We start from the raw sequence: 17,985 nt of genomic DNA on the forward strand, positions 1-17,985 counted from the left end.
GACATGGGTTATTCGGTTAGTAAAGTACTTTCTAACCTTAATGACTGGGAGGCCCTGGAAGAACCTCCTCTGGAGCCCTGACCCTAGATTCTGTGCTCACGGCAGAGTCTCAGGCGCGGGACCCCCCTTTGAATGGACTTCCTCTCTTCTTCCCCATCTCCTGGTGTGTCTGTGTCTTGTCACCTGTTCCATCTCTCCTACCACTTCTCCCATTTGTCTGCGCTTTACCTCCTCTGGGGTTCTCCTGGCATCTCTGCTTCTGGCCTTCTCTCTTCCCTCTCATGATACGGGTGTCTGTCTGTCCTTCCACATCCCTCTTCTGCCCTTCTCTCTGTCCACACTTCTGCCTGGCTCCAGCGGACTACATCGTGATGCAGTTTGGCCGCGTAGCAGAGGACGTGTTCACCATGGATTACAACTACCCGTTGTGCGCGCTGCAGGCCTTTGCCATTGCCCTGTCCAGCTTCGACAGCAAGCTGGCCTGCGAGTAGCGGCTGCCTCGTGCCCTCTGGGGTTGCCCAGCCTGGAGTGGAGCCGCCTGCTTGCCTGTGGAGCAGCCCCACCGACCCCCTGTACATAGGCCCCCTGCCAGGTGAACCTTCGGCTCTCCGTGGGCCCCCGGGTTCAGCCATCCGGGGAGTGGCTCCTCTGCCTTTGCTGCTGAGGCAGAGGAGTGGGGGGCATGAGGGGACCAACGCAAATCCTTTCTGTGCCCCCACTCTCGGGTTAGTATCCTGCTGCAGTCATGTTTGCCAAGCGGAGCAGCCTCTTCAGCCGGGGAGGTGGGAAGAGGTGGGGAGGGAGAGGAAGCACAAGGCAGGGCTGCCGCGGCCCAGCGTCCACTCAGCCCGGAGTCAGATGACCAGGGGGCCCCAGCAGTGCGGGGCTCGGTGAGTGTGTGTGTGTGTGTGTGTGTGAGCGTGTGTGAGTGTTGGGGCACGTCAGCTTTACATAGCACAGGCTTGGGTAGCTGAGCCTGGCCTTTACAACTGCAGAAAGTCCTCGAGCATCAGCTGGCCTCTGCCAGGCCTGGGAGGAATTGGGGTGGAAAGGTGAGGGGCAGGGCCCGGCTGTGGCTGTAGGAATTGGCTGGCGGCCTGGGGTTGGGGCTGTTTGATTTCTCTAGGATTTCTTTGTGTGCACAGAGGCGGCAGGAGGCCGGCCCCCAAGGCCAACCATCTTAGCAGGTAGGGCCTGTAGGATCCATCCAGGCTGAGCATCCAGGTGGCAGGTGGGCCAGGGTTGACCCAGGGTACCCCAGGAGGAGCCCCAGACTGCACACAGGTGGGTGTGCTTGGGGCTGCTGCCTCTGCGACAGCTCCCTGCAGTCAGCCTAGGCTGTGGCCACTGAGGGCGTGTGTGTAGTTGTGAGCTGGGAATGGGAAAGGGTGAGGAGAGCGGGAGGTATGTTAGAACCACAAGGGATCAGAGGTGGCAGGACCGACCCTTAGAGATCACCTAGAAGATGGACTTGCCTGGGCTCACCTGGCTGGTTAAGGGCAGAATTTGGATTTCAGCTCCCTTCATTTCCTTGTTCCCACCATCCCCCCAAAACTCTCTCGCGCCTTCCTGGGGCGCAGTGTGCATTCCCATGCACCTGATTCCAGACTCAGAAATGTCAAGAGGTGGTGAAATTGAGACCTTTTCAGTGGGAAACCGGACAGTTCCCTGCTGAAAGCTGTCTGGATTTTGCATGTCCATCTGACCAGGACTGGCCTGTCTGGCTTCCCCCACCCTGAGGGCAGTCTTTAGCAAGGCTGCTGCCCAGTTTTCTATCCAGGTGTGACAGGTGGTTGTGAGTGGCCTGACCTCTCCCTCTGCCGCCCTCCCCATCGGATGGCACCATCCATGCTGCAGACTTGGGAAGGCTTGCGTATGTGTCATTCGCCCTGACAGAGGCTGCCGGCCCAGATGGAGATCAGAAATCAGCGGGAAGCAAATGAGAGTCGTTCCTCACTTCAGAGGAGATGGATGTCCTTGGAAAGACTACACAGAAGTTGGGTTTTTTAAAAGTCACACTTCAGACATGTTAGCAAGGCCCTGAGTGAAGTGGTGCAGCTGTTTTGACTTCAGTGGAACTAGGCTGTTCTCATTTCCTGGGAATCTAGGTTTTCACCTGTTGAGTGCTTCAAGTGAGGCCGCCTGTCCTAGCAGGGACCTGGCCACACCTGGGGCTTCCGTCTCTGGTTGTTAACATCATCTGGTAGCTAGACCACCCTGACTTGGGACCTTCTCGAGGGCGCTGTAATTTTCTGTCCTGGAGCAGGTCCACTTCCCAGGAAATACTGTTGTGCTGTCCTCCTTTCCATAGTCCCAATTTGGCTCTTCCTGTCTTGACTTTGAGAAGAGAGACCTACTGACATTTGGAATGACAGAAGCTAGATGACCTCGAACGTCTAGTCGTTTCTCTGGGTCAGTGATTTTAAGGTAGAAAGGTTGATTCTGGATCTTTGAGAGAGGGAGGATCCTGGTGGCAGAGTGGAGAATTCATCAGACATACAATGGAAAATGTGTCTCCTGCTCACTCTAGTACGCAGAGGATGGGTTGATGGGTGTTTCATTAGGGTCAGGAGTGTGGCCTGAGAGTTCCAGCCTGGCAGTGGCAGAGGGTAGCTCAACGACAAAACCCTCTGTTAGGTACGGAGTGACAGGTGAGAGCACTCATCACTTGCTGGAGACCCAGCCTCGCAAGGTCTTTTTTAAGACCCCATTCTGGGTGATGCTGGTTTTCCTTAGCCATGGGCCCAGACTCCTAAAGCTGCTGGGACCCCTGGAGATCACTTGGGCTCAGTCTCTCCCCCACAGTAAGAGTCCTTGCCCTTTGTACCCGCTACCCAGATGGTCCTTGGTTGGGCAGGGAACTTGGTGATGGAACAAGCACGCCCCAAGGGAGTTGGGTAGCCGGGGCCTTAGGCAGCTCCTCCTGGGGCCACACCCCATCTCTTGCCCCACACAGTTCTGCAGAGCAGCAAGGTTCACATCCCTAACTCTTCTCCAGTCCTGGCTTTTCCTTCCTTATGGCTCTAAGGTGCTCTGTGTCTGTCTCTTTGTGTGTATTTGGGGCCAAGGGCAATTGGTGAACAATCAATTAAGGTTTCCTATTATGATCATATTTCTGTGGATGAATAGGAAAGGAATGAGGATGTAGCTATGATCACCTGTGGATTTTGTTCTTTCATTTCATGCCCTTGATCAGAAAGCGTACCTGGGAAAGTACCAACTCCTTCTCCGGAGGTTCTGCTTGGGAAGACACTATCCAAAAAAGTGTAGTTCTTCAGTTTCCACTCTGTATTACCTGGAGAAATTGGTGTGTTGCATGCGTGCTTTGGATGAATTTGAACTTATTCTAGTTGAATGTGCCTTAAAAATCATGACACTAATCCAGAAGGAGCATGTGAGGTCCAGACCCATGCTGAGGACAGGTGTTGAAAGCCAGGGAGTGTTATTGTCACAGGCTAGAAGAGAACCTTTGGGGCCTGCCTCCTGCAGTGACAAGAAGGAACAAAACTGTAAAAGCAGATGTCTTTTTTTTTGCTCTAGAAATAGTGGGGCATTTACCTCAAAATGAATTTACCATATATTCAGAGGTAGTTCTGAACTTAACAAGCCACAGTGATGATTTCAAACTAAGATGCCTGTGCTTTCCTTACAGCAAGTGAGGGGGGTGGGTCCACGGCTCTGTTAACGCAAGCACAAATTCCGTCTCCAGGGTGGGGTCCCTGGCTTTCCCTTCCTGTGGGAACACTGGCCTTCCCTTCTCTACAGTTCCTTACCCCAGCTGAGATAGCCCTGTGACCTCAAGATGCCAGGGGGCGCTCAGAGCACACGTTTCCTGAGAGCTGAAGGCGGCTGCTTGCTCTGGTGCCCAGCACTGAGGGGGGCCTGACTCCCTGGCACTCAGGGCCCAGCGCCGGGACCCTACACTGCCCTGGGCCCTGGCCTGTATAACTGGAGTGGCCCCCAGAACAGGCCAAACTATGGGCTCTTGTTTTTGAGTTTATTGGTCATCTGTCCTTCCATGCCTCTAGTCTTGCAATTTTTTTCATCTCAGGATATGGGGGGAAAAGTCCAACAGAAGTTTTGGGACAGGTTTGGTTTTTGAATTTTCCAACCAGGTTGAGAAGCAAGTTGGTCTTACAGAAAGCACTACTGCACTTAGTAATCAAGTGATTTCAAGCAAACCATGTGATTTTTCTAGATCTGTTTTCTCTCAGAATAAGGTTAGACTGTCACAGCTTGCGGTAGGATTCAGGGTGAATGCAAGTTGGTCCTTGCTCATCACTTTCTGGCTCATCACTGTGCCTTTTTTCTTTCCTGAGAAAGATGTCACACCTCTTTCCTCTTCTGTTCTCTTGTCCCTCCCTGCTTCCCTCTCAAGATCCAGGCAGAGCTGGAAATTAGGCTGAGATCCAGAGTTTCCTAGAGAGTAAGTAACAGAATGACTTAGAAAGGGAAGCCCAACTCTGGCCTCTTTAGTCCTGCATTTGGTGACAAAGGGGACTTAGAATGGTGACACTTCTCTTGCTGAGAGCATACATTTAGCCAGTTTGCATAATGCCTAGAATGTGTATGTCTGTTTGCACAAGATTGTCTTTTCCTATTTTGGAGTGGTCAGACATTTTATTTTTGTTCAAAATTATCGAGTTTTAGAGAAACTTGCAAAACTGTGCTTTTATTAAGTGATTTTTTGAATAAACTCTTTGGTATTCTGGAGCAAATGTATTTATTTATTGGTATGTGCAATGACAAAGTTGGTATTTTCCCATGTTGACATTATGTATGTTGTAGAACTTAATGTTTGTCTAAGTACAGACCATATATCAACAAATTAAACTTGAACTGTTTCAACACTGCTGTGCACTTTTTTCCCCCCTATGAAAGAAAAAACATTTCTTACCTAGAAGTTTTTTTCTACAACATTCATTCCTTCTGCCCCAAGAGCCTCAGGGAAGGGCAGGAGGGTGGTGGTAACAAGGGGATCATAGCTGGTTTGGAAACAATCACCTGTGGGAGGAAACTGTCTTTCCTCTGGCTATGCTCCTCAAGTTTAAAGATGGTCAGAACCCCACATGCAGAGGCCGGGAAGGGCTTGGAAGAAGGGTAAAGACAGGAGGTACTAAGCTAGCTCATCCTTTGCAGGCTCAGCTGTGCCAGCCGGAAGAGCGGGCTGCTGCTTCCTAGTAAACCCTGTAGGCATGGCCCCGAGGAACAAACACAAGGCTGTGGAGCTGGAAAAAGGTGGGGAAGGCCAAAGTGGTAGAAATAACATGAAGACCCAGACGCTGGGTTCCTCTAGCCATATGCAGGGCAGCTCGACCTGTTTAAACAGAACCTGGACACACTACACGCTTGGGAATTTTCTTTTCAGCCTGTGGCAGATCTGAAGTCAAGAGGAAAGGAGGCTGCAGTTATGCCTGACAGCTACAGGTCTGGTCCTAGGTGGGGCGGTCAAAACTGAAGTCACCCAGTGACTGCAGCACCTGGGCTCTGGGCCATTCCTGGCAGTCAGGATAGCCTTGGAGTGTCAAGTCCAACAGCCCGGCAGCGCAGGAACTTGGTGAGTGCTATGCTGTTGATGGCACTGGCCTGGGCACCCAGCACAGGCTACACCCTGGACAGATGCTATACATAGCATCTCATTTCATCCCAACAGCTCTGCAAGGGGAGAGCTTCCCAATGCAAAACTGAGGAAACTGGTACTTAGAGAAGTTAAGGAGTAATCTAAGGAAAAGGAGAAATTTAGCCTATTTAATTTGTATAAGAAAATGGGAAAGGAAAAACCTAACGTTAGGTACATTTTAGAAAGATTTGTATGAAAATCATCAAGGCAAAGTCTGTGATACTTTGTTTTTCTCATTTCTGGGTAGCTGACGTGTTCAGTTTTCCTCTGGAATGTAGCCTGGGTTGAGGGAATTTAATGTGGTGATGAGTAGTGTTGGTTTATTACCCCAGATCAAGAACCTAGCTGGACTGTGGCTGCTCTCCATGGCTTTGCCTCTGGGAAATAGCATATGCAGGACACTACTATGACAAAAAGGAAAGAGGATTTTGTAGTTTAGTGATCAGGTTAAAGATGATCTCTTCAACAGCTCTGGACAGGGTCCAAGGAGAGTCCTGGTTGATAGCTATCATCCTGGTGTAATTATTATTAAAGCTCCCTTTTCCTAAAGTGTCCCAGTTTGGACTGTAAGTCGTTGGATGACCCAGGCCATGGAAGCTGCATGGGGTGCTCACAGGCATCTCTTCCAGAGGCCGTACGGGCCTCCACTCCTCACTGCAGCTCTGTCCCTGGCTCCCGAGCTCCCACGGCACTGGTCCTGGAGCTAGGGAGGTGCTCTGCTTGTGCTCCTGGTCTGACCAGGGAAGGGCATCTCCAGGCCAGATCACCCACCTGAGTTACTAAGCATGGCCCCACATGATGCAGTTATTTCCTAGGCCAACTATCTGACCCCAGAGGTATGACTCTGTGTTCTGCCATGGTGCCCAAAAGTCACTGCAGACCTAGTGCCAGGGGACTGATCAAGTTCTCAGCCCAGATCAGTTCTGGAGAAACGAAGACCAGGAGAAAAGAGATGACAAAAACCAGGCCCATGACTTTGGTCATCCTGGACTCTCTATATAAATATAATCTCATCCCTGAAGAATAACATAATTCTGAAAAATCCAAAAAGGACTGCCTAATCTGAAATGACTGAAAAGTAAATTTTTAAAAATATAAATACATAAATATTTTCCTGTTATATAAGCCCACCAAGAATCAGGGCAGCAAGAATCATCATGAGGTCTCAGTACTTGGGGCAGGAACTGTTTCTACAAGCCAATTTCGCCCAGAGATAAACATTCCAAATAAAGAGTTGGTTATGTGACACCTTACATACCAGCCTCAAATATCAAAATACCTGAACATCCATTTACTTTCACACCTCATTGCTCTACCACCTCTCTTTCTGCCAACTATCCTTTCTCTTCCTTGCATATCTGGAGAAGTTCATAGCATCCCTCAAGACCCATCTCCTCTGTGGAGTTTCTTGGAAGTACTTTAGCAAAAGTGACCTTTTCTTCCTTTGCGCTCACGTGGATTTGGGTCCATATCTCAATTATAGCATAAAATCTTGCACAATAAAGTAGCTACCGCTTGCCGAGTGGTGATCCTATGTGAGATAGGACCAGTGCTGTTTTATAAGCAGTGATGATTTCACTTAATCTCCGTAGCTGTGGATTTAATCCTCATACCCTGTAAGACCTGGGCTCTGACTCCCCAGCTTTAGCAATGAGAAAGTTCTCACGGTTAAGGAGCTGGCCAGATTCTACAACTAGAATAGACAAGGATGGAACTGTGACCAACACTTCTCTGCCTGCAGAACTCACCATCTTGAGCCTTTTTACAGTTTACAGTTCATTTTAAAAAATAAACTGGATCAGGCTCTCATATTCAACTGAGTGTTTTTTTCCTCAAAGGCAGGAATTGAGCAGTGGTCTGCAAGATGAATAAATGAGAGAATAAGCAGAAGGAAACAAATATCCACCTCTAATAAGGGAATCATATCCTAAGGGAAAAAAGAAACTTGAACCAGAGTCCCAGAACTCTCCTCATAAATCAGCCCCTCACTGTGATGAAGAGAAAGAACATGGCAAATAGTTTATCGAAATAGGAAAGAGCACCTACATTATTTTTTACCTTCAGCATTATATTACATCTAGATTGTTCTCAGTACATTTTAAACACCTTTCTTTACAAGTGAATCTAATGTTCCACACAGAGATAGACACAACATGCTTTCTATGGACTCAGTCTTCATTGACTTTTCTCTGTAGTCATTAACAAGAAATGCACGGCTGCAGATGACACATCATCTTAATATGATGCTGTGACAGTAGTGTGTATGCTTATATGTGATTTAACAGTGACTAAATTATTTTCTTGGCCTCTGACTCATTCCAGGCATAGTGGAACTCTAAAAGCCAAGTCCACCTTTACATGATTTCTTAGTTTTCAAGTCTTCTACATTTCGTGGTCCTCAGGAATGTGTCCTCTTGAAACTCTTAGGTCTTACCTGTAAACTGAATTCACTCATCCTTACTATACAGAACACATCTTACCTCAAGGAGACACATGACCGATGGCAGCTCAGAAATTAGGCTCTGGGTTTGGTCACAGTCCTCCCTGTCCTAACCTACCTCCCACTTTGCCCAACTTTCTCAATAGACTCAGATTATCCAAATACAGAACATGTGGTCTGTTCCCAGGCATTGCTATATTGGGTCCCTGCAACATAGGGACCCAATAGCTTGGGTCCAAGGTCCTTAGACCAAGGACAGCACATGGTCTGCAAGTTCAATCCTCCTCATTTCTGTTTTAATTTGTTGTAAGAACAAATTCCCCAGAGGACACAACATTCAGAAACAGCATTTAAGCAAGGAGTGCCTGTCAGTACATGGGTTTACTCTCCGTCAGCCGCTCCTTGGCCTTGTGGGCATCTCATGGCAGGACCTCCACCCTTCAGCAGCCTTTCCTGAAGCTTCAAACCTTGGCTCCACAGGGCAAGGACTAAAGTCTCTATCTCAAGCTTCCTCTGGCCATGGAAGACCAGAGGTGTGAAGGTGCTTCTACACTGGGCAGTTCTGTTAAGCAGAACAAGGATAAAGGAAGCTAGAGATCCAGGCATTATTAGAGAAAAACTGTTTCCTGGCAAGCCTGTCCCTGTAGAAGGATATGGCCACCCACTCCAGTATTCTTGCCTGGAGAATTCTATGGACAGAGGAGCCTGGCAGGCTATAGTCCATGGGGTCACAGAGAGTCAGACACAACTGAGTGACTAACACTACTACTACTATTACCAGCAAGCCTCTAGGCTCATTCTCAGGTCAATGGGAGTCTTCTATGCTGGAGAAAAGTGGAGGTTTGAGGCAGCCTTGGGGCTCTGCAAAAGGCCCTCACTGTAACAGGCTCCTCAAGAGGCCCTCGCTGTAAGTGGCTTCAGCTCAGGCAAGCGTCCCTGCTCTGGCCCTACCATCCCCACAAACAAAATGTTCTCCTTCTTAAACCCAGCAGATCACTAACCTGCTCAAGGCCCAACGAATAAGGCACCTTGGACTCAAATCTTCACTCTTGCAACCTTAAGTCCTCATCATGTGTAATTTGATGTTCGTCACAGGTAAACCATCTGCTACTTCTAACACAGAGAGTCAGACCTCTGCCCTGAGTGGTCCCATCTGTAATTATGATAGATCAAAAATTACTCAGTGGATCAAATCTCTGATGGAGCAAAGGAGGAAGAGAAAAAGGGAGGCTGTCTTGTGTTCATACTAATTTCTATGATGTTTTATAAGGTGACAGGTGTGCAAGCACCAGGAAGGATACATGATATCCATGGTAGTGGCCTGATTGGCTATGATACTTAAACACGGAGAATGAAGTACAGGGCACAGGGCCAAGGATGAAATCAGAGAGAGAAAGGTCACCTTGGGACTACAGTAATGGTCCTAGACTGACTGTTTTCTCACTCTAAACCCTGGGGATGCCGCTTCCTCAGCATGCCAACTGGATCTGCTTTATCTGCACTGATGCCTGACACTGCATCTCTCAAGTCATAGGGCCACACTTCACTGGTGGTTTCCTCCTGCTCACTGTAACTGTTTGCACCAAATCCAGCATTCTCTGCCAAGACGGCGGGATCCTCTTCTTCAGGAGACCAGCAGGAACATGGTTCTGGCTCTAGGTCACATGAGGTAACAGAATTATCTTCCTGAGCTCTAGGCTCAGTAGGCATTGCCCAACCCACACGGTCTGATACTTCCTCTTCTAGCACTCCCATTCTTTCAGCCATTTCTTCAGCAGAGGGCTCTTTTGAGTCAGGGTAATCCACCAGGATGGTTTCTTGCCTATGTTTGATGCAATCTGAAAGGTCATAAATTGGATAAGTCTCTTCGGGATAACCTAGAGAAAAAAGTAGCACAAAGGTCTTACAAAGAATGTCTCTTCCAAATAAACAGTGTCAGGCTCAAAGAGGCTTCTCAGGCAGCAGCCATCCTATCCCAACAAATCCATTCAAGAAATCTCTAAGAGGACTAACAGTTCTCAAGTTTCACTTGAGCAAATTCTTGGTGATCCGGCTGACTGTCCACCAGCTCTATGAAATACAAACTAATTCAGCTGAAAATCCCTTCTCAAGTGCAGGGTGCTTGGGGCAGAGTGTAAGTCTCACACCTCAAGCTTCTGCAGTAGTGATGAAGATTAAACAAACAACATGATCCTCAGTTTGAAAAAAAAAAAAAGTGCCAAACACCAGATGGAGAGAGCATAGCTCAAGGCTAATGTTTATAATTTCTATTTGGAACCATTTCCAAAGCTTCCCAGGGGCGGGGTGGGAGTGGGGGAGAAGGAAAGGAATGTTGCGCTCTTTGAAAAATACACCACAAAGCCTTCTACTAATCAGAGCAATTGAAATGGCTTGCAAGTGTCAGAAATAGAGCACAGTTGAGCAAGACATGCCCAAGGTCCCCAAGGACAAGGACTGCATTTTGAGAAGAGAGAATTCCCATTGTTGGCTTCTTCGCCTTCACGACAGGGAACAAAAGAAAACAACAAACTGGTAAACAAAATGAATCCCAGCAACGATAATGAGGAAAGAGAAAATGTTGCCAAATTAAAGAATGAAATGAAATAAATCTATGTCAGCCAAGCCGCGCCTGAGCAGCAGATGGGCCGTGCTGGAGCTCATATGCCGGTGCTGGCAACAGCAGCCGTGCCCACCATACAACGTGAAAGCCAGAGAATTCAAAACCCATTTGCACATTATGAGAATTGGCAAGTTGAACCCTAACAAACCATTTTTTTTTGCCTACAAATTCTGAAAAGTTAGGGTCTTTTTTGGTGCCATGCACAGTGTGGAGACACATTTTTACAACATTTATGATCAGGGGTGGGGGGGGAACAGTCAAAGTCACACAGGCTTATTGTAGAAAATCTGAAAAACCCAGACAAATTTTAAAAGAGAAAACAAATCACCTAGAATCCCATCACTAATAACAACGTGTTGTACTACCTCTGGCCTTTTTATCACTGCAAGTGCTATTTTTCTGTTTTTTAACAAAGAGGGATCATACTGTACATAAAATATTGTACCCAGATTCTTTTCCCTCAACATTATATCATGAGTACTTCTTCATATTATTAGGCATTTAAAAGTTGGCTGCAAAATATCCCATCATACAGCTACATAACTGACATGATTTACCATGCCCCTTCTGTAAGACATTCAGATTCTTTCCAATTTTCCATTGTAAGTTTCATATTAGTTAAGATCTCTGAATATAAATCCATGTCCATTTCCCTATTTTTTAAGATAGACTTTTAGAAATGTGAAAACTAGACCAAACGGGAGGGACATTTTAAAAGCCTTTTTTATACTCTGCCAAATTACTTTCCAGAAGAATGGTATAAATTTTTAGTCCTACCAGTGATATAAAAAAACTGTCCTCCTTTCTCACATCCTCACCAGCACTGTAGTAGTGTGTCAAGAATCTCGCCAATGCAGCCTTAGTTCCCAGGCTTAACTTACTGCAGACAGTATGCTGAGTAAACTGGAGCTTAGCTACCCAAGGTCCTCACAGTCTCTTTGGTCAAAGGCAGAGGCTGGGGAAGTTAGCTCTAGTTAGCTCCTAGCCACTGAATGCTTAAGAGTGAAATCTGTTTTCTGGCATGTTTCTGCCTCTCCTTACACCAAGAACAAAGCTTAATGTTGGAATTTCATGACTATCTGCCTTGGTTTAAGATGGGGAAGTCTGCTGAAGAAAATCAAACAGTGACTCACATAACTACTTGAGTAGCCCATATCAGCCAACGTACTGATTACCTAAGAACTTCATTAAAAACATAAGCAAGAAACAAAAACTCACTGGTCCTACGAGGAAGTCAGCACTCCAAAATGGGAACCAAACTAAGCAAACTAAAGTGAAAGTGAAGTCGGTCAGTCGTGTCTGACTCTCTGCGACCCCTAGATTGTAGCCTACCAGGCTCCTCTGTCCATGGGATTCTCCAGGTAAGAATACTGGAGTGGGTTGCCATTTCCTTCTCCAGGGGATCTTCCCAACCCAGGGATAGAACCCAGGTCTCCCGCATTGCAGGCAGACACTTTAACCTCTGAGCCACCAGGGAAGGTCAATCAGCTTTTAACTGACATTTCCAGTAATATTCAACTGGTTATTGTATGTATAAAACCAATCAGGCTTCAATATAAAAAAAGGAGCAAACAGAATATAAGAAAGAGCTGTCAGAAACTGAAAATCCTAATTGCAAAAAAAAAAAATTTAACCTGAATAAGGAAGAAAAGAGTAGGTTGAAATAGACATGACTGAGAACCAAATTAATATATTATTAGAAGTTCAAGGTGAAGAATTCTCCTAGGACAAAGATAAACATGACAAAGAAATGGAAATTATGAGAAAAAAGACAAGCTGCACAGAAGACCTATCCAAGATCCAATCTTAGAATTATTACAATTCTACAGTGAGAGGGCAGAGTAGGTTAAATGGGAGCAATAATCAAAGAAATTATAAGAAAATATTTTTGAGTTGAATAAAGTCCCAAGTGTTCAGATGGATAAATGCTAGGTAAAAATACTTTGAAAAATCCATACATTAATACATAGTCAGATATATGCTGATGAACTTGTACAAATTCAAACTTTTAAGTATAAAAAGAATACGAATTTCCAGACAGAAAACAGAAATTAGCTAACCAAAAACAGGTTGCCCATTGAGAAAAAGAATAAGACTGGGATAAAAGTTATCATTTTCAACATCAAATGAAAGTAGAGAATGAAGCAATGTTTTCAGACTTATAAGGGAAAACGGCATCATCATATAATTTTATACCCATCCAAAAAATTATTTGTATCAAAGTGAAAAATGGTTAAGTCCAATACTTAGAAAGCACACTCTTCTATTTTGGGGGAGCTGGGGGAAGGCCTTAAGGAAGTATTCTGACAGATACAAAAATTAATCAAAAGTTTAAATTAAAGAAAGAAAGATACTGTATATAAGAAAGTGGTAAAAAATGAAATCTATAAGAATTATCAATGTAAAATAAATAATTATTGATAATGTGGTTAGAAATTTAATGACATTGTTAAATACTAAGAAAATGCTAATATCTTTAAAAGCTGCATAAATCATTTGGAGCTAAAATTCTACATAATTTCAACAAAACCTAAGTAGTAGGTAGAAAATAAATAAGAATAATTTTACCTTATTTGGGAACAGGTTATATAATGAAGATTTGCAATTTGGAAGGAAAGAAGTAATTCCATTTTTCATTTCATTGATTACTACTGAGAATGAAATAATTTTTCTTCTGTTTTGTAGCCAGTTGAACTTTTTTCTTTTGTGCACTGCATAGCTAGGTGGATATCAGTGTTTCCTAAATTAGTTGTAGAACTTTTTATATATTAAAGATATCAGCTTCTTTGCTGATTACATTTGCTACAAGTATTTTTCCAATTTTAGTGTAGGCTCTGAAAACTTTTCGACCTTGTATGATCTACAGAAAGTAAAAGTTTTATGTACACCATGTAAGTTTTATGTTATGCTATCCTGTCCCTTGTAATTTCTTGCATTGCTTTTTTAAATGAGTTTTTTATTTTGTGTTAATTGTAGATTGATGTGTAGTTATAAGAAATACAGAAATCCCATGTACTCTTTATCTAGTTTTTTCTAATGACACCTTACAAAACTATACACTATAATATCACAACCAGGATGTTAATACTGATATAGTCAGCATACATGAACATTTCTATCACCACAAGGATCCCTTATATTGCCCTTTAATGGCCACACCTACTCCCTCCTGCCCCTAATTCCCTCCTTAACCTCTGGCAACTACTAGTCTGTTCTCCATTTCTATAATTTTGCCATTTCAAGACTGTTATATAAATAGAATCACATTACATAATAACCTTTTACAATTAGTTTTTTTTTTATTCAACATAATCTGGAAATTCATCCAAACTGTTGCATTTATCAGTAGTCCATTCCTTTTTATTGCTACAATCTTTCCCAGCCATCAGTCTTTCCAATGAGTTGGCTCTTCGCATCATGTGGCCAAAGTATCAGAGCGTCAACTTCAGCATCAGTCCTTCCAATGAATATTCAGGATTGATTTCTTTTAGGATTGACTGATTTGATCTCCCTGCAGTCCAAAGTGAAACTGAAGTTGCTCAGTCATGTCCAATTCTTGGCGATCCCATGGACTGTAACCTACCAGCTCCTCTGTCCATGGGATTTTCCAGGCAAGAATACTGGAGCGGGTTGCCGTTTCCTTCTCTGGGGGATCTTCCCAGCCCAGGGATCGAACCCAGGTCTCCCGCATTGCGGGCAGATGCTTTATCATCTGAGCCACCAGGGAAGCCCTGCAGTCCACAGGGACTCACAAAAACCTCCAACACCACAGATCAGAGGCATCAATTCTTCGGCGCTCAGCCCTCTTTATGGTCCAACTTTCACATCTGTACGTGACTGCTGCAAAAACCATAGCTTTGACTATATGGACTTTTGTCAGCAAAGAAATGTGTCTGCTTTTTTAATATGCTGTCTAGGTTTGTCATAGCTTTTCTTCCAAGGAGCAAGCATCTTTTAATTTCATGCCTGCAGTCACCATCTGCAGAGATTCTAGAGCCCAAGAAGATAAAGTGTGTCACTGTTTCCACTGTTTCCCCTTCTATTTGCCATAAAGTGATGGGATCGGATGCCATGATCTTAGTTTTTTGAGTGTTGAGTTTCAAGTCAGCTTTTTCACTCTCCTCTTTCACCTTCATCAAGAGGCTTTTTAGCTTCTCTTTACTTTCTGCCATAAAGGTGGTGTTATCTGCATATCTGAGGTTACTGATATTTCTCTTGGCAATCTTGATTCCAGCTTGTGCTTCATCCAGCCCAGCATTTTTCATGATGTACTCTGCATGTAAGTTAAATAAGCAGGATGACAATATACAGCCTTGACATACTCCCTTCCCAATTCTGAACCAATCCACTGTTCCATGTCCAGTTCTAACTGTTGCTTGTTGACCTACATACAGGTTTCTCAAGAGCCACAGGTAAGATGGTCTGGTATTCCCATTTCTTTAAGAATTTTCCAGTTTGTTGTGATCCACACAGTCAAAGGCTTTAGTGTGGTCAATGAAGCAGAAGTAGGTGTTTTTCTGGAATTCTCTTGCTTTTTCTATGATCCAGCAGATGTTGGCAATTTGACCTCTGGTTCCTCTCCCTTTTCTAAATCCAGTTTGTACTTCTGGAAGTTCTTGGTTCACATACTGTTGAAGCTTAACTTGAAGGATTTTGAGCATCACCTTGCTAGCATGTGAAATGAATGCAAGTGAGAAAAACACAGTATGTCTCCCCATTTAATTATTTATAGATCTTTGATTTTTTCATTAGTGTTGTATGGTTTTTCAGCATGCAAATCCTGTACATGTTTTGTGAAATTTACACCTAAGTCATTCATTTTTTTTGAATGATTACAAAGTTTTCATTTTGATGCCACCATGTTCATTGCTAGTGTACAAAAATACAATTGATTTCTGTATGTTTATCTACCTCGCTGAACTTATTAGTTTTAGCTTTTAAAATAGATTCCTCAGGGTTTTCTATCAGACCATCATGTGATCTGCAAGCAGGCCTTTTATTTCCTTTCCTTTCTTCCTGTACTACCAAGAACTTTCAGCACCATGCTGAATAAAAGTAGTCATCCTTGCCTGTTCCCAATTTTAGGGAGAAAGCATTCATTGTTCATCATTAAATATAACATTAACTGTAGGTTTCACAGATTCTCTTTATCAAGCTGACAAAATTCCCCTCTTGTCCTAATTTCTGTTTTTATAATGAACAGATCTTGCACTGCTTTTATGCTCAAGAAATTTTTTCCTGCTAAGAGTGAATACCCTATTCACAACTATTTTTTTTCTAGTTTTTAAGGTTCTTCTCCTCCATCCTTAGCTATTTAATATACCTAGGGTTATTCTGATGTTAATATGTACGCTCTTACTTCTGCTCTGGCAATAATGAAGGCATGAGGATTCCCCTGTTAAACAACTAGAAAATCAAAAGATATGAAGAGCCAATTTTCAAACATTACATAACAAAAGTAGTCATGGATCCTGAGAAAAGGGAAGCAGGGCCCAGTGGTCTCACAGAGCTTGGAAGGCAAAGTTCAGGGAGACCAGAGCAGTGAGAATATATAGGGAAAAATACTGGAAGGAAAGGAGCTTCGCAAAGAGAGCTCCAGAGATCTATAGAGGGAACTCCTAATGTTGTTAATTGTGTTCAGATCTGTGCAGATATGGGATAAAACTAACCAGGGCCAGGAAAAGAAATGATAAAAGCATTAGGCCTGTAAATTCCTGGAGCTCACACATGGCTAGGAACAGTTCACATCCTTACCAGCCAAAGTGGAAAGACCTTGTGAAGCATCACGCAGAGTCCAGAGAAAGATGCTGCTTTACTAACAGGGCTAAATTAGCCACAGAATTAAAGTTGCTTTGGACCCACTCTAACAAACCTTAAAAACAAGCACTGAAGGATCCAACTGATTTCTGGTAACTTAACTGTGTATTAGAAAGAAGTCCAACATTAAAGTACTAAGACAAAATCTAGCATTCCACAATGTAAAACTCACAATACCCATCATCCAATCAAAATTTACCAGGCATGCATAAAGGGCAGGAAATGAGGACCCATAACAAGGAAAAAAATATCAATAACTAGGAAGAGATCTAGAAATGACACAGAAAATAAGATTAGCAATCAAGTCTGTTAAGAAAGCTGTTATAAATATGTCTCATATGTTCAAGAAGGTAGAAGAAAATATGAATATAAGAGAGAAATGAGAGACATAAAAAAAACCCAAACAGAACTTCTAGAGATGAAAATACAATATCTGAGATTAAAAACACACTGAATGAGACTTAGGGCAGATTATATACTAGGAAGAAAAGATTAATAAAGCTGAAGACATAGGAAAACGATCCAAAATCAAGCATGATGGAAACAAAAGACTGAAGGGGAAAAAAAAAGAGGCCATATGTGACCTGTGGAACAATATAAAAAAATCTAACAAACATGTAACTGGAGAATCAAGAGAGCACAGAAGCTCAAGAGAACTATCTCATGAATGAAACAATGGCCAAAAATAGATCAAGAATCTAAGCTTCCACCTTAAGAAACTAGACAAAGAATGTCAAATCCTAAGTAAGCCATAGAAATCAATGAAATAGGAAATAAGAAAAAACCCGAACCACAGCATAGTTCTTGAAAAGATCAACAGTGTTGATAAACCTCTGATCAGTCTAATCAGGAAAAAAAAATTACAAAAAGGCCCAATTACCTATATCAGGAGAAGAACAGGACACATCCTTATAGATCTTACACATATTAAATAAATAGTGGAATATTATAAATAATTTTATACTAATAAATTTGATAATGAGAATAAAATATGTAAACTAATTGAAAGATACAATCTATCAAAGTTCACTCAAGAAGAAATAAACTGATACAGTGCAATTCATGTTAAGAAATTAAATTCAGTCATATAAATCTTGCCACAAAGAAAACTCCAGGCCCAGATGGTATCACTGGAGAAATCTGCCAGACATTTAAGGAATAAGTAAGTAATCCTACACAAACTCTTCTTTACAAAAAAAAAAATCAGTATAATTCACTAACTTAAGTCACCAAAACAGAAAAATAATATGATCAGTTCATGTGATTAACAAAAAGCATTCATAAAATCTCAATACCTATACATGATGAAAAACTCTCAGCAAAGTAAAACCAGAAGGAAGCTTCCTCAACTGAAAAAGAACATCCATGATAAACCAAGAGCTCACATCATATTAATGGAGAATGTGTGAGCACTTTCTACCTAATATCAGGAAAGCAAGGATGTTTGCTTTCACCACTTCTATTCAATATTGTGCAAGGAAGTTCGAG

General features: G+C 43.3%; 2 protein-coding genes across 6 annotated transcripts in view; one reads left to right on the plus strand and one right to left on the minus strand.

The window, feature by feature from the left end:
• TUB (TUB bipartite transcription factor) overlaps positions 1 to 4,848 on the plus strand; it is a 64,375-nt gene extending 59,527 nt beyond the window's left edge. Inside the window, 1 exon segment of the mRNA XM_070473352.1 lies at positions 358 to 4,848. Within this exon segment, the coding sequence (XP_070329453.1) occupies positions 358 to 491 (134 nt within the window). The 3' untranslated portion in view covers positions 492 to 4,848.
• The window catches only part of RIC3 (RIC3 acetylcholine receptor chaperone), a 58,636-nt gene continuing 44,704 nt past the window's right edge, over positions 4,054 to 17,985 (minus strand). For 2 of the 5 annotated variants that reach the window (XM_020870819.2, XM_020870821.2), the window contains one exon: positions 4,054 to 9,937. In XM_020870819.2, coding sequence (XP_020726478.1) covers positions 9,501 to 9,937 — 437 coding nt within the window. In that variant the 3' untranslated portion in view covers positions 4,054 to 9,500. Of the gene's footprint in view, positions 9,938 to 12,790; positions 15,349 to 17,985 lie in introns of those variants that run through there. The other 3 variants (XM_020870820.2, XM_020870822.2, XM_070473353.1) reach the window with 3 other exon arrangements.

This window comes from Odocoileus virginianus, chromosome 10 (assembly GCF_023699985.2).
Source record: "Odocoileus virginianus isolate 20LAN1187 ecotype Illinois chromosome 10, Ovbor_1.2, whole genome shotgun sequence".
Taxonomy (NCBI): Eukaryota; Metazoa; Chordata; class Mammalia; order Artiodactyla; family Cervidae; genus Odocoileus; species Odocoileus virginianus.